The following is a 12,729-nucleotide window of genomic DNA, read 5'->3' as shown; positions in this document are numbered from 1 at the left end:
GAGCCGCTCGTTCCTTCGTCTTCACCGGGGGGGGGGCAGCTTTATCCACAAGGCGCGCGCGTGTTCGGGTCCCCGCGTCTGTCCCGGGGGCTGCCGTGCGAAAAGGGGGGACCCTGAGCCGTGTCTGCCCCCCCCCCCAGGAGCTGGGCTGGGGCTGTTCTTCCTCTTGTCCTAACCCCGGTGTTAATTTCCTCCTTGTCAAGGCCCCCACCTCTAATTGATGAGCTGCTCTTCGCTAATTAACCGCCTCTTAGAGCCCCGCAAATGGTCTCTGGTGTGGGCTGCTGGGCTGGGGGGGGGGGGCTTTGTGGGGTGGTTTTGGGATCTGGGGCTTTGTGGGGTGGTTCTGGGAGCCGGGGAGAAGAGGCAGCCCCCCCCCCCCCCCCCCCCCGAGCCGCGGTGCCGGGGCTGATTAGCATTCCGCGCACACGCGCGGTAATTAGCCTGCTCAAATATTAATGCCGGATTTGGGGCTCCAGCCCCGGGCTCTGTTCGATGGGGTCTGGCAGCGGGGGCTCTGGGGGACCACCGAAGCCCCCCCCCGGCACCCCCCCCGTCCCAGCTCCTGTGTGTGCCCCCCCAACGCCCCGCCGCGCTTCCAGGAAGGGAAACCTTTGTTCTGGGAAGGGCCGAGGTGGGGGGGGGGCAGCCTGGGGGGGGCCCTGACCCTTTACCCCCACCCCATACAGGCCTTAGCCCCCCCCCCCCCTCCAAATCCCCAGGGGCACGGGGGGAGGCGCGGCCTCCTGCCCCTGCTGATGAAGCTGGAGGGCTGCGGGTGGCCTTGTGGCACGGGGGGGGGCTCCTGTCTCCCCCCCAGGCTGCTATGGGGGGGTGGGGGGGGTCCTGTCACCCCCCCCCAAGGCTGAGGCAGCCCCGCAGATGCCGGTGCTGCCCCACAGATCCTTCCCGGAGCTGGGGGGGGGGGGCACAAGGCGGGGGTCCCCTGGGGTTCAGGTGCCCCCACCCCCACCCCTGTGCCCCCCGACCCCATCCCTGTGCCCCCAACCCACGAACGGGGGCGGAGGGGACCGGGGGGGGGCTCCCGCTGCCTGCCGGGGGGGTCCCTGTTAACCTCCCCCTTACCCCCAGGTCGCGGGGGGGGGGGGGGGCGTCCTGCCACCACCTCCCCCGCGGGGGTCTCGGTGTCCCCCCCGTTCCCCGTGCCCCCCCCCTCGGGTCATACCCCCTTCCCCTCCCCTCCTAACCCCCCCCTCCCGGTGCCGCTGCCCCCCCGGTGCCGGTTCCCCCCTGGTGCCGCTGCCCCCCCTGGTGCCCGTTGCCCCCCCGGTACCGGTTCCCCTCCCCGGTTCCAGTTCCCCCACCCGGTGCCGGTTCCCCCCCGGTGCCGGTGTCCCCCCCCCCTCCCTACCGGCGAGGCGGGGGCGGGGGGGGGGGGGGGGGCCGGGGGCTCCGGTCCTCGCCGAGCGCGGCGGCGACACAAAGCGGCTCCCGGCGGCGGCGGCGGCGGCTGCGGGGGGGCCCCGGTGCCGCTCCCGGTGCCGGTCCCGTTATGGCCAAGTGGCTCCGGGAGTACCTGGGCCGGGGGGCCCGGCGCTCCCCCCCCCGGCCGCCCCAACCCGATTACAGCGGTACCGGCACCGGGACCCCCCCCGCGGCTCCCCCCGGTGCCGCCGCTTCCCCCCGGCACCGCTTGGTGCGGGTGGGGGGCGCGGGGCCGGGGGGGGGCCGCCGCCGACCGGAGCAGGTAGGAACCGGGGGACGGGGGGGGGGGGGCACCTGGGAGGGAGGCCGAGGGACTGGGGGGGGGGCACCGGGGAGGATGCTTTTTTTTTGGGGGGGGAGCCGGGGGGACCGGGGACGAGGGACCGGGGAGTGGGGAAGGGGGCCCGGGGGGGGCAGGGTGGGGGTGAGGGGCTGGGGGGGCAGTGGGGTGCCGGGGGGGGGGCTGCAGAGCTGGGGCTGGGGGGGCTGGGGGGGACCCGAGGGCAACGGGGGGGACCGGGGGGCTGGGGGGGCTGGGGGAGGAGCGGGGGACTGGGGACAGTGGGGGGAACTGGGGGGGGGGACTGGGGTTACTGGGAGAGGAAAGTGGGCAGGGGGCTGGGGGGGGGAGGTATCGGGGGGGGGGGGAAGGGGAGAGGGCACAAAGGAACCGGGTGGGAAGGACCCGGGAAGGACCCGGGGGCACCCGCAGCAGGGAATGGGGGGGCCCTGCGGGGTCCCGAGGAGGGGACCCCCAGGGCTGGGGACCTGTGGGGAGTGTCGGGGGGGTCCCGTGGGGGGGGGGGTCCCGTCCCACCCAGGCCCCCCCCGTGCAGTGCCCCAACGAGAGCGAGTACTCGGAGCCCTTCGAGGGGGAGCAGGACGTGGTGCCCGAGGGGGGCACCGAGGACCCCGGGGAGGCTGCAGGTGGGTGATGCTGGGTGCCCGTGTCCCTGCACCCCCCCACACCCCCCCCCCTTTACTCACCCATCCCCTTGGGGGGGGGGGGCTGACACCCAAGGGTGCCCCCCATGTGCGTCCGGGCCCCGCTGTGTCTCCCAGCCCTGCCCGTCCCCAGGGTGCCCGCAGCAGGGCGAGGAGGGCAAGCGGCCGAGAGCCCGGCGGGGGCCCCAGCTCTACGACACCCCCTACGAGGGGTGGGAGAAGGCGGCCGAGGGCGCGGGAGGGGGCGCAGCCCGGGACAGCCGCCTGCCCCGCGACGACGAGCGCCCAGCCGACGAGTACGACCAGCCCTGGGAGTGGAAGAAGGACCACATCTCGCGGGCGTTCGCAGGTGCCGCCACCCCGCGGCCCCCAGCACCCTCCTGCCCCGGCCCCCCCCCGTACCCGCGGGTGCCGCCTGGGGGTCCCCTGGCCCCACGTCCCCCAGCCCCTCTGGGAACCCCACTCCCCACCCCGGCATCCTCCAGCGCTCCTGCGTAGCACCCTTGGGACCCTGCTAAATACAGGTGCCGCCGCGGCATCCCTTGGCACCCACGGGAATCGCCCCACACCACTGCTGTCCCCAGCAACCCCAGGGGTCCCCTGGCCCCGCTGCGCCCCGACACCGATGGGTTCCCCCCAGGGGGGTGCAATGGGACATCGTGGCAAGGCAGAGCCAAGGGGGGGGGGACGCCCTCGGGGGTGGACACCCGCTGACATCCCTTCATGCTCCGGCACTGGGGGGGGTGGCCCGGCTGCTGGTGTCCCCGTGGATCAGGTGGGGGTGCCGGGCCCCCGCGGTGGGTGACGGCCCCCTTTGTCCCTGCAGTGCAGTTTGAGAGCCCCGAGCGCTCCCCCAGCCTGTCCCGGCAGCCGCCGCGGCCCCCCCGGCCCCCCCCAGGCAGCAGACCGGGCTGCCCGCCCAGCCCGGGGCACGTGGACACCTCGCTGCCGCTGGAGAAGCAGACGTGAGTCGGGGCAGGGGGGGGACACACGCAGACCCCCCACCCCGAGGGGGTCCCCTCCTCTGTGGGGTGGCACCAACGTCCCGGTTGGAGGCACCGAGTGAGGGTGCCCCACAGATGGGCCCCTGCGGCGTGGGGGGGGTCCCCATGGCACAGAAGGGTGCCCTGGGTGGAGAGGGTGTCCCCATGGCATGGACGTGTCCCCGTGGCACGGGTGGGTCCCCGTGGCAGGGACAGGACAGAGGGATACAGACGGGTCCTGGGGTCACGGGTGCTGCGTTTCGGGGTGCGGGGGGGGTGCCACACGCCGAGGTGCCACGTGCTGGCCGCCGGGGTGACCCGCGGCTCCGTGCAGGTGGTACCACGGCCCCATCGGGCGGGCGGGCGCGGAGACGCTGCTGGCGCTGTGCCGCGAGGGCAGCTTCTTGGTGCGGGACTGCGAGACCAGCCCCGAGGACTACTCGCTCTCGCTCAGGTGAGTGCGGGGCCGGAACGCCCCCGGGGAGAACCCGAGCGCCTTGGGGGGGTTGTTTCGGGACGGGGCTGTGCGCGTGGGGCGGTTTTCGTGCTTGCATCCCTGTGCTCGGCGTGTGCATGCGTGTTACGCTGAGGTTACGCCGAGGCCGTGCCCCGCGTGCCTCAGTTTCCCCCCGCCCCCCCACAGGAGCAGCCACGGCTTCGTGCACGTGAAGCTCACGAGGACGCGGGAGCGACACTTCGTGCTGGGGCGCGCGGGGGCCGCCTTCCCCTCGGTGCCCGAGGCCGTGAGGCACTACACAGCGCGGGCGCTGCCCATCCGCGGCGCCCGCCACCTCTCCCTGCTCTACCCAGTGGCCGCGCAGCCCCTGTGAGCCCCGCGGCTCCCGCAGCCGAGCCGTTGTTCCCATTAAAGGCTGACGTGTGCCCGAGCTGCTGCCGGCCGTGTGCTCCGTGGCACGTAGGCATGAGACGCGCCGGGGGCTACGGTGTGGGGGGCGCGGGGTGACACCCCCACGGGGGACGAGACGGGCTCCTGGCACCCTTCCCGTCCCGGGAAAGGGCTGCCCGGGGTCCCCCAGGAGGGCTGCCCGGGGTCCCCGGCTGCAGAAGTGCCCTCTGCAAGGGGGGAGCTGCCGGCGGTGCCCCCCCCAACCCCGGCGGGGCCGTGCCAGGAATGGAGCGAGCGCTTCCGGAGCGGTGGCTGCGGCCGCCGCGTGCCTGTGTGCCGACGGCGAACTGAAACGAGGCCGCGGGACCGCAGAGCAGCTTCCCTGAAATGGGGAGGGGGGGGCCAGGGGGCTGCAGAGCCTGCTGGCCTCGCGCTGTGCCCCCTCCCCAGCCCCAGCCACGTGCGTCCCCTGCCCCGTGTGGCCTGAGCCCCCCCGTGCTGGGGAGGCCGCGCCGGGGGCACCCTGAATTTGGCACCGGTTGCCCCCCCCCAGGGGTGGGTGCCGCAGGTGCTGCACAGAAGACAGGAAGCGGGGTTGCAGGGTGCTGCACAACAGCTTTTTTGGGGGCTTTTCCTGTGTAAAGCAGCCCCAGGCGCCTCCACTCCCCGGCCAGCGCAGACAACCGGGGCCCCTGGGGCAGGGCGTGGGGCGTTTGGGGGTCCTCTCCGGGGGGGGGCACCCTCAGGGCCAGTGGGGTGCCCCCACCCCTGGTACGCGCTGCTCTTTGTCACCTTCCGGGGCGGGGGGCAATCACTTCTTGGGGGTCCGCGCCGAGCGGGGCAGCACGTTCAGGTAGATGGCTGTGTCTGAGGGGCGGCAGGCGTTGGGGGAGCAGGGCCAGGCACCGCCAGCCCTGGCCCCCAAAACACGGCCCACCGGGGGCTGGCACAGCCAGGGGACCTCCTGAGGACACCCAGGGGGTCCCTTGGGTGCCCCCGGTCCCCGGAGGTGCATGGGGTGAGCCCCGATGGAGCAGCCCGGGTTCAGCAGGGGAAGGGGAGCGGGGCAGGCAGGGACAGGGGTGTCCGAGAACGGGGCAAATGCCCTGGGGGAGATGGGTGCGGGGTATTTGGGCACGGGACGATGGGGGCACAGGGGATTTGGGCACAGGGGCATTTGGGAACGGGTGGGGACGGAGACAGGGATAGGTGGGCAGCGGGTGTTTGGGCACGGGGTCGGATGGAGCAGGCGGGCGTGGGGGTATTTGGGGACAGGGTGGGTGGGCAGGGGGTTACCTGTTCTCCTGTGCCAGTGCCGGTAGCCAAGGACGGCCAGCCCGAGGAGCAGGAAGGCGCCCCCCAGGGCCCCCGCCAGCCCCCCTGCCAGCCCTGCAAGCACACGGCAGCTGGGCCACCACCGCAGCACCGCTGGTGCTGGGCCGGGGGGGGGCCAGCGGGGACGCACTTACCTGCCCCATGTCCTGCGTCAGCTGCTGCCGGCGGGGGGAAAGCAGAATCAGGGCTGTGCCAGCCCCATTGTGCGCTGTCCCTGTCCCCGTCCCTGTCCCCGTCCTGTCCCCGTCCCTCCTGCACCGTGGCCGCACCGGACTGGGCAATTCCCCTGCCTGTGACCCAGAGAGCTGCTAACACTGGGGGACAAGCCACCTCCCAGGGACCCCCCAGTAACCCCCAACCACAGCACCACCTCCCAGGGACCCCCAGTAACCCTCCACCACAGCACTACATCCCAGGGACCCCCACTAACCCCCCCCCACCACACCACGTCCCAGATCCCCCAGTAAAGCCCCTGGGGATGCCCCATCCCAGCCACCCCATTAAAAACCACTGGGGCTGCCCAGGAAGGGCACAGAGCAAGGGGCGCCCGTGCCGCGCGGCAGGGTGGCAGCACCCCCCCGTCCCCATGTGTGTCCCCCCCCCCCCCGGGGGTACCTGCGCTGACTGTGAGCACGGTGCCGTTGCCGGTGGCGGTGGCGTAGCGGGGGATCTCGAGGGTGACCCGGCAGACGTAGCACCCCGCGTCGCCCGGCCGTGCCCGCAGGATGCTGAGGGTGGGGGGAGGGGGCTGCCAGGCGAGGCGCAGGCGGGGCTGCAGGGGGCCGGGGTGGCGGCGGGGCCCATGCGGGCGCTGCAGAGCACCCCGTGCCCCGCGGCCTTCAGCCACTCGACGCGGAGCAGCTGCAGAGGCTCCGCCGCCACCACCCAGCACCCCAGGGCCACCCCTTCGCCCGCCGTCACCTGCACCTCCGACGGGTCCTGGATCACCCACAGGGCGCCCACTGCGGGGAACGGCGCTCGGGTCACGGCGCGGTGGCCCCCGGGGACGGGAGCAGGGGGGTCTGGCTGCTCCCGGGGTGTCCCCCCCGGTGCCACCATGGCCGGATGGGGACGCTGAGGCACGGCGGGCACAGGGCCCCAGCGTCCTGCTTGTGGCCGGTGACCACACGCCACTCTGTATGTGCCTGTCCTCTTGCCGCTGTCCCCTTCCTGTCCCCACCAGCTCTAGCTGACCATGTTCTGCCCCCCCCCTCCACCTGTCCCCCCACCTTGTCCCCCAGCCACAGCCGTGTCACCCACCCCTGTCCCCCCTCCCCAGCGCGTCCCCACGTCTGTGCCCCAAACCCACCCGGCTCCCCCTCAGGAAAGATGTCCCTAGTGGCACCCTCTGTCCCCCCCGTCCCCCTTCTGTCCCCCCCGTCCCCTTCTGTCCCCCCCGTCCCCCTTCTGTCCCCCCCTGTCCCCAGGTGTCACCCAGGGGCCAGGCCGAGCCCCACAGCCCCTCAGTGCCCCCCACCCCAAGCCACCAAGCCATAGGGACCCAGACGCCGTCCCTCTGTCCCTGTCCCCCCCCACCGTGTCCCCACCACTCACCACCGAGGAGGGGGACGAGGACCCCAAGCCCCCACATCCCCGTGCTGGTGCCGGGCTGCCCCTGGGGCTCTGAGGGGCTCTGAGGGGCTGCCCCTGTCCCCACGGGGTCCCTGTCACCGCCGCGCGGCTGTCCCCGAGGTGTCCCGGCCTGCCATCGCCCCGCCGTGACGCCACGGCTTCCTGTCACCGCGACGGGGACGGGGATGGGGACGCCGACAGGAACCAGGCCCGGGGGCAGCACCTGGCACCTGGGGACCGGGTGACCCCCCCCCCCCGGACCCACGTTTGGGGACGTGCCACCCGGGACCCCTGTTTTAACCCCCCCCTCGGTGGGGGGGCACATCGTGACCCAGAGCAGGTGGCTGTGGGGGCCATGTGGGTCACTGGGAGAAGCGGGAGGGCAGGGGGGTCCCGTACTGGGAGAACGCCCCCACCCCAACGCGTGCTGCTCTCCTGTGGTGTGTTCCCCCCCAAAGCCTGGGGGACGCCCCCTGTCCCCCTCACCCCTGGCACCCACATCCTGAGTTCCTGAGCCCCCTCCTGCGGGGTCCCCCTGCCCTGGGGGTGCTGGGGGTGCCCAGACCCTGGGTGGGGGGGTCTCATGGCCACCCCAACGCCCCCCCCTTGCCCCAAGGCAGTCGGGGTGCTGGCTTGGGATGGCTTTGGGGGGCTGCCCTCCCCCAGGGGACCAGGGGGGTCCCCATTTTCCTGGGGGGGGGGGGGTCTCAGCACTGGCTCTAGGAGGACCCTTGGGACACCCAGGGGATGTCAGCGGGCCCTGCTGGGGGGGCTCAGGGCCCCCCCTTGCCCTGGGGGAGCCGTGGGGGGGGGTCTCAGCATTTTGGGGGGGGTCTCAGCACCCCTCCCAGCACAGAGGGGACCCCCGGGGGTCTCCCAGCCCGGGACCCTGCCGGACCCCCCCCGCCTGGGGGCTTGGAGGCGCCAAGGGGGGGTCGAGGAGGCTGCGGGGGGAGGGGTCGTTACCGCGGTGCCCCCCCCCCCCAAAACCCGGGGACCGCCCCCCCCCGCAGGACTACATTTCCCGGCATGCCCCGCGGCCCCCCCCGGACTACATTTCCCGGCACGCCCCGCGGCCCCCCCCAGGACTACGGCTCCCGTCGTGCCCCGCGGGCGGGGCCGGGCGGGGGCGCCGCTCCCCCTTTGTTGGCGGCGGCGGGGCCGAGCGGCGGGGCCGGCCCGGGATGGGCGACCAGGTGCGGGGGGGCACCGGGACCGGGACCGGGGGGGGGAGAGGGGAGGGGGGAGGGGTGGTGGAGGGAGGGGGGGATAGAGGGAGGGGGGAGGGAGGGAGGGAGGGAGGGAGGGAGGGAGGAAGAGGAGAAGAAGGGATGGGGGGAGGAGGGGCGGTGGGACGGAGGAAGAGTGGTGGAGGGATGGAGGGAGGAAGGATGGAGGAAGAGGGGATAGAAGGAGGAGGGAGGGGATAGGGGGATGGGGGAAGATGGGAAGGAGGGCTGGGGGAAGGAGGGATGGAGGAAGAGGAGAAGGAGGGATGGAGGAAGGAGAGATGGAGGGCTGGAGGAAGAGGGGCAGGAGGAAGGAGGGGAGGAGGGAATAAAGGTCTGGAGGAAGGAAGGACCGGCGTGGAGGAACAGAAACCGGAGAGAGGAGGCAGGGAGGAAGGAGCAGGACGAAAGGGTTAAGGGCAGGGAGCGGAGAGATGGAGGACGGAGGGAGAGGGAGGGAAGGAGGGAGGGAGGGAGGACGCAGCCAGCCGGGGCTGCCGGGGGCTGCCCCCTCCCGGGCAGCGCTGGGCTGTGCCTGGGGGGGTCCTGGTGCCCCCCCCCGAGCCCCTCCAGCTGGGTGCTCACACACGGTGCTCACACACACCCCATGCTCACGCACACGGTGCTCACACGCGCGCCGTGCTCACTCTCGCCAAGTCATCGCGCAGCTCCGCCATGCCCACAAGGCCACCCGCAGGGCCACCCGCACGGGGACGGGGGGGGGACACCAACGAGGGGGGGGGGCTGGGCACTGACGGCGCTGGCGCCTGGGCAGGAGGCGCTGCGGAAGATCATCACCACGCTGGCCGTGAAGAATGAGGAGATCCAGAACTTCATCTACTCCCTCAAGCAGATGCTGCAGAATGTGGAGGTACCGACAGCGCTCCCCCTGCCCCCGCGCTCCCCGGGGACCCTGCGCCCGCCTCGGCGGGGGTCCTGTCCGGCGGGGGGGGGTGCTCCCGGTCACCTCCGTCACCCGCTGACACCCGGTGCTGCCCCCAGGACAACTCGGCGCGGGTGCAGGAGGACCTGGAGGGGGAGTTCCAGTCGCTGTACGCGCTGCTGGACGAGCTGAAGGACGGCATGCTGACCAAGATCAAGCAGGACCGCGCCAGCCGCACCTACGAGCTGCAGGTGAGCCCCCGTCCCCACCCCCCCACCCCGCGCCCGCCGAGCGGGGCCGCCGTCACCCCGCTGCCACTCTGTCCCCCTTCAGGCACAGCTGGCGGCTTGCGCCAAGGCGCTGGAGAGCTCGGAGGAGCTGCTGGAGACGGCCAACCAGACCCTGGAGACAGCCAACAACCACGACTTCACCCAGGTGAGCCCCACAGCACCCGCGGGCGCCGGGCTCTGTCTCCACCCGGCTGCCCCGGGGACAGGGGCCATCCCGTCCCCCCCCCCTGCCTGCCAGCTGCCGCCTCCCCGTGCCTGCGCTTGGGGCACGCTCCTCTCTTTTCTGCGCTGGGCACTTTGATAACGCTGGGCTGGCTTCGCCCGCTGCGGGGTTAGGTTAGGGCCGGGCACCCGGCGGGGACCGGGGCGCTGGGTCCCCTGCGTCCCTTGGGTCCCCTGCGTCCCCCGCCTGCCCAGAGCCGTGGGTGCTGCTTGGTGCCTCCTTTCTGCTGAGCCAGAGGGGCGTAGGAGCGCCGTGGCAGGACGTGGGACGCCGTGCCGTGGGGTGCCGTGCGGGGCCGCGGGGACGCCGTGCGGTGGTGCCAGCAGGGACTCGCGCACGCCGCGCCTCGCCGGCTCCTGGCGCTGCTGTTTCATCCTGCTCTTCTTTTTCCTCCTCTTTTCCTCTGCGCTCTCAAGGCTGCCAAACAGATCAAGGATAGGTACGGAACCCCCCCGCGGCCGCACCGACCCCACTAACCCATAACATTGGTGTCACCCCCACCGCCTCGCCCCAGGAGGTGGTCCCGGGGCCACCCCCCACCCGCCCCTCTCCCCGCAGACGCGCAGGGTAGGGGAGGCCGCTCGGGGCTGGGGTTTTGTCCCGCTCCCGGCCCTGCTGACACCCGTGTCCCCATGTCCCCGTGCAGCGTGACGATGGCCCCCGCCTTCCGCCTCTCGCTCAAGGCCAAGGTGAGCGACAACATGAGCCATCTGATGGTGGATTTGCCCAGGAGCGCCGCCTGCTCCAGGCCCTCGCCTTCCTGCCAGGTATCGCCCGCCGGCGGCGGGTGCAGGGCCACGAGGGAGGTGCTGGGGCTGCGGGGACACAGGGCATGGCGGCCAGCCAGCCAGCTTGGTTTTTTTTTTCCTCCCAGCGCACGGCCGGGACGAAGCGAGGGCAGTGCCAGGGTGTACGGGGCACCGAGGACTGTGCCAGGCTGGCAGGGGGACAGAGCGAGCGCAGGGATGGTGGAGCAGGGTTTATTTAGGGGGCTTCGGGGTGCCAGGGGGTGGGGGAGAGGTTGGGGAGCCCGGGGTGTCCCAGCCAGCGAGGCGAGAAAGAGCTAGGGAGGGAGGGCTTGGGGAGGGAGCTCCGGATGCCGCACCTCTGGGTGCTGGGTGCTGTTTGGGGGCTTGGGGTGCATCGCTCGGGGTCTCTGGGGGCTCCGAGGGTGCTGTGCCCCAGGGCCGTGTGCGTGCATGCCTGGGGTCCTCGGGGTGCCGTTCCCATAGGATCTCTGTAGGTGCTGTGCCTGGGAACCCCCAGACGCAGCGCTTACAGGTCTCGGGGTGCTTTCCCAGGGACCCGGTGGGTGCCAGCCCCCCCCATACGTGCCCTGCTGGGGGGCTCTGGGGTGCCCTGGCCGGGTGCCCCGCGGGCGCGGTGCCGGTGGCGCCGGGGACAGCCCGGCTGGCAGCGGGGCTGCACTGGGGGGAACTGGCACGGCTGCTCCCGTGGGCAGTGCCCAGCACCCCCGAAATCGACCTGGCGGAGTCGCTGGTGGCCGACAACTGCGTGACGCTGGCCTGGAGGATGCCCGACGAGGACAGCAAGATCGACCACTACGTGCTGGAGTACCGCAGGACCAACTTCGAGGGGCCGCCCCGCGCCAAGGAGGACCAGCCCTGGATGGTGGTCGAGGGCATCAAGGGCACCGAGTACACCCTGTCCGGTGAGGGCACGGGGCCAAATCCAGCCCCAAAGGTGTCCTTGGGTGGGTGCTGGGGGTGGCAGGCGCCTGGGGCTGTCCCGGAGGTTTGGGTGGCGGTGCCGAGGACGGGGTCGCGGCGTCGCCCGCCGCCGTGCCCCGTTTGTAAGCCCGCCGTGCCCGCAGGGCTGAAGTTTGACATGAAGTACATGAATTTCCGCGTGCGGGCGTGTAACAAGGCCGTGGCGGGCGAGTTCTCGGAGCCGGTCACTTTGGAGACGAGAGGTGGGTGCTGGGCGGCGGCACCGAGCGCGGGGGTGCCCTCGCTCCTCTGTGCCCCCCGCCCAGCGCTGCCTCTGCCCCGTTGTGCCGGGCTCTGCGGCCCCCTGGGGCCAGGCGGGAGGGCTCCTGGGGGGGCACGCTGACGGTGGCCGTCCCCAGCATTCATGTTCCGGCTGGACGCCAGCACGTGCCACCAGAACCTGCGGGTGGAGGAGCTCAGCGTGGAGTGGGACGCCACGGGCGGCAAGGTGCAGGACGTCAAGGCGCGCGAGAAGGACGGCAAGGGCAGGACGGCCTCGCCCGCCAACTCGCCCGCCAGGTAACGCCAGCCCCCGCGTCACCCCCCCGCAGCCCCCCCCCCCCCCCCCCGAGCAACACCAACCCTCTCCTTGCCGCCACCCGTCTGTCCTAGGGTCGTGCAGTCCCCCAAGAGGATGTCCTCGGGGCGCGGGGGCAGAGACCGCTTCACCGCCGAGTCCTACACGGTGCTGGGTGAGCTGGCGGCACCCCGAGCGCGGTGCTGGGCGCGAGGGTGGGCCCGTGGGGGCGACGGAGGTGGGCACGGGGCACCCCGGGGTGCAGGAGGGGACACCCTGGGGTGCAGGAGGGGACACCCCATGTACGTGGCAGCCCCTACCCGTGGGCAGAGCCGTGCCAGCGCCCCGTGCCCGCAGGCGACACGCTGATCGACGGGGACGACCACTACTGGGAGGTGCGGTACGACCGCGACAGCAAGGCCTTCGGCGTGGGGGTGGCGTACCGCAGCCTCGGCAAGTTCGACCAGCTGGGAAAAACCTCGGCCTCGTGGTGCCTCCACCTCAACAACTGGCTGCAGGTCAGCTTCAGCGCCAAAACACGCCAACAAGGCCAAGGTGCTGGACGTGCCCGTGCCCGACTGCATCGGCGTCTACTGCAACTTCCACGAAGGTGGGCGCGGGACCCACGGGGGCCTGACGGAAGGGGAGATGGGGGTGTCTGGAGGGCTGGGTCCAGTGCTTGGGCTCCCCGGCACAAAAAAGCCAGAGAGCTCCTGGGAAGAGCCAGCG

General features: G+C 72.8%; 3 protein-coding genes across 11 annotated transcripts in view; 2 read left to right on the top strand and 1 right to left on the bottom strand.

Moving 5' to 3' along the window:
• Window positions 1–1,412: 1,412 nt before the first annotated feature.
• Window positions 1,413–4,261, top strand: SHD (Src homology 2 domain containing transforming protein D). The gene is made up of 6 exons (XM_083810645.1): window positions 1,413–1,708; window positions 2,283–2,373; window positions 2,525–2,740; window positions 3,218–3,356; window positions 3,709–3,828; window positions 4,018–4,261. The coding sequence occupies exons 1-6, from the start codon at window positions 1,514–1,516 to the stop codon at window positions 4,202–4,204; spliced, it is 948 nt and encodes a 315-aa protein (XP_083666771.1). The 5' UTR covers window positions 1,413–1,513; the 3' UTR covers window positions 4,205–4,261.
• Window positions 4,262–4,816: 555 nt separating this feature from the next.
• On the bottom strand, window positions 4,817–9,094 carry LOC310886277 (uncharacterized protein). 9 transcript variants are annotated; one of them, XM_083810642.1, is made up of 6 exons: window positions 8,988–9,047; window positions 7,111–7,290; window positions 6,172–6,518; window positions 5,691–5,846; window positions 5,518–5,610; window positions 4,817–5,088 (listed from the first exon to the last, which is right to left on the bottom strand). In XM_083810642.1, the coding sequence occupies exons 2-6, from the start codon at window positions 7,145–7,147 to the stop codon at window positions 5,071–5,073; spliced, it is 651 nt and encodes a 216-aa protein (XP_083666768.1). In that variant the 5' UTR covers window positions 7,148–7,290; window positions 8,988–9,047; the 3' UTR covers window positions 4,817–5,070. The 9 variants fall into 9 exon arrangements, 8 of the variants coding, with proteins under 8 accessions (XP_083666768.1, XP_083666766.1, XP_083666769.1 ...); XR_014575260.1 differs by lacking the exon at window positions 7,111–7,290 and having other exon boundaries at window positions 8,977–9,094; XM_083810640.1 differs by lacking the exon at window positions 7,111–7,290 and having other exon boundaries at window positions 8,988–9,057.
• Window positions 9,095–9,132: 38 nt separating this feature from the next.
• FSD1 (fibronectin type III and SPRY domain containing 1) overlaps window positions 9,133–12,729 on the top strand; it is a 4,390-nt gene continuing 793 nt past the window's right edge. Inside the window, 12 exon segments of the mRNA XM_083810646.1 lie at window positions 9,133–9,228; window positions 9,360–9,491; window positions 9,574–9,675; window positions 10,170–10,192; window positions 10,400–10,470; window positions 10,473–10,520; window positions 11,216–11,425; window positions 11,588–11,686; window positions 11,843–12,002; window positions 12,096–12,175; window positions 12,358–12,533; window positions 12,535–12,610. Of these exon segments, the coding sequence (XP_083666772.1) occupies window positions 9,211–9,228; window positions 9,360–9,491; window positions 9,574–9,675; window positions 10,170–10,192; window positions 10,400–10,470; window positions 10,473–10,520; window positions 11,216–11,425; window positions 11,588–11,686; window positions 11,843–12,002; window positions 12,096–12,175; window positions 12,358–12,533; window positions 12,535–12,610 (1,195 nt within the window). The 5' untranslated portion in view covers window positions 9,133–9,210.

This window comes from Anser anser (genome assembly GCF_964211835.1).
Source record: "Anser anser genome assembly, chromosome: 25".
In the NCBI taxonomy this organism is placed as follows: Eukaryota; Metazoa; Chordata; class Aves; order Anseriformes; family Anatidae; genus Anser; species Anser anser.
The sequence above is the reverse complement of the archived record's forward strand: the minus strand, read 5'-3'. Positions and strand labels throughout refer to the sequence as shown.

Bases quoted from the DNA above. Each gene is read 5' to 3' on its own strand.
- SHD (XM_083810645.1), top strand. From the start codon at position 1,514: ATGGCCAAGTGGCTCCGGGAGTACCTGGGCCGGGGGGCCCGGCGCTCC. The intron at 2,374-2,524 runs GTGGGTGATGCT...GCCCGTCCCCAG, and splicing joins GGACCCCGGGGAGGCTGCAG to GGTGCCCGCAGCAGGGCGAG. The intron at 3,357-3,708 runs GTGAGTCGGGGC...GGCTCCGTGCAG, and splicing joins CTGCCGCTGGAGAAGCAGAC to GTGGTACCACGGCCCCATCG.
- LOC310886277 (XM_083810637.1), bottom strand. From the start codon at position 7,453: ATGTGCCCCCCCACCGAGGGGGGGGTTAAAACAGGGGTCCCGGGTGGC. The intron at 6,519-7,110 runs GTGAGTGGTGGG...CGTTCCCCGCAG, and splicing joins CCTCGTCCCCCTCCTCGGTG to TGGGCGCCCTGTGGGTGATC. The intron at 5,847-6,171 runs GTACCCCCGGGG...TCTGGGTCACAG, and splicing joins CGTGCTCACAGTCAGCGCAG to GCAGGGGAATTGCCCAGTCC.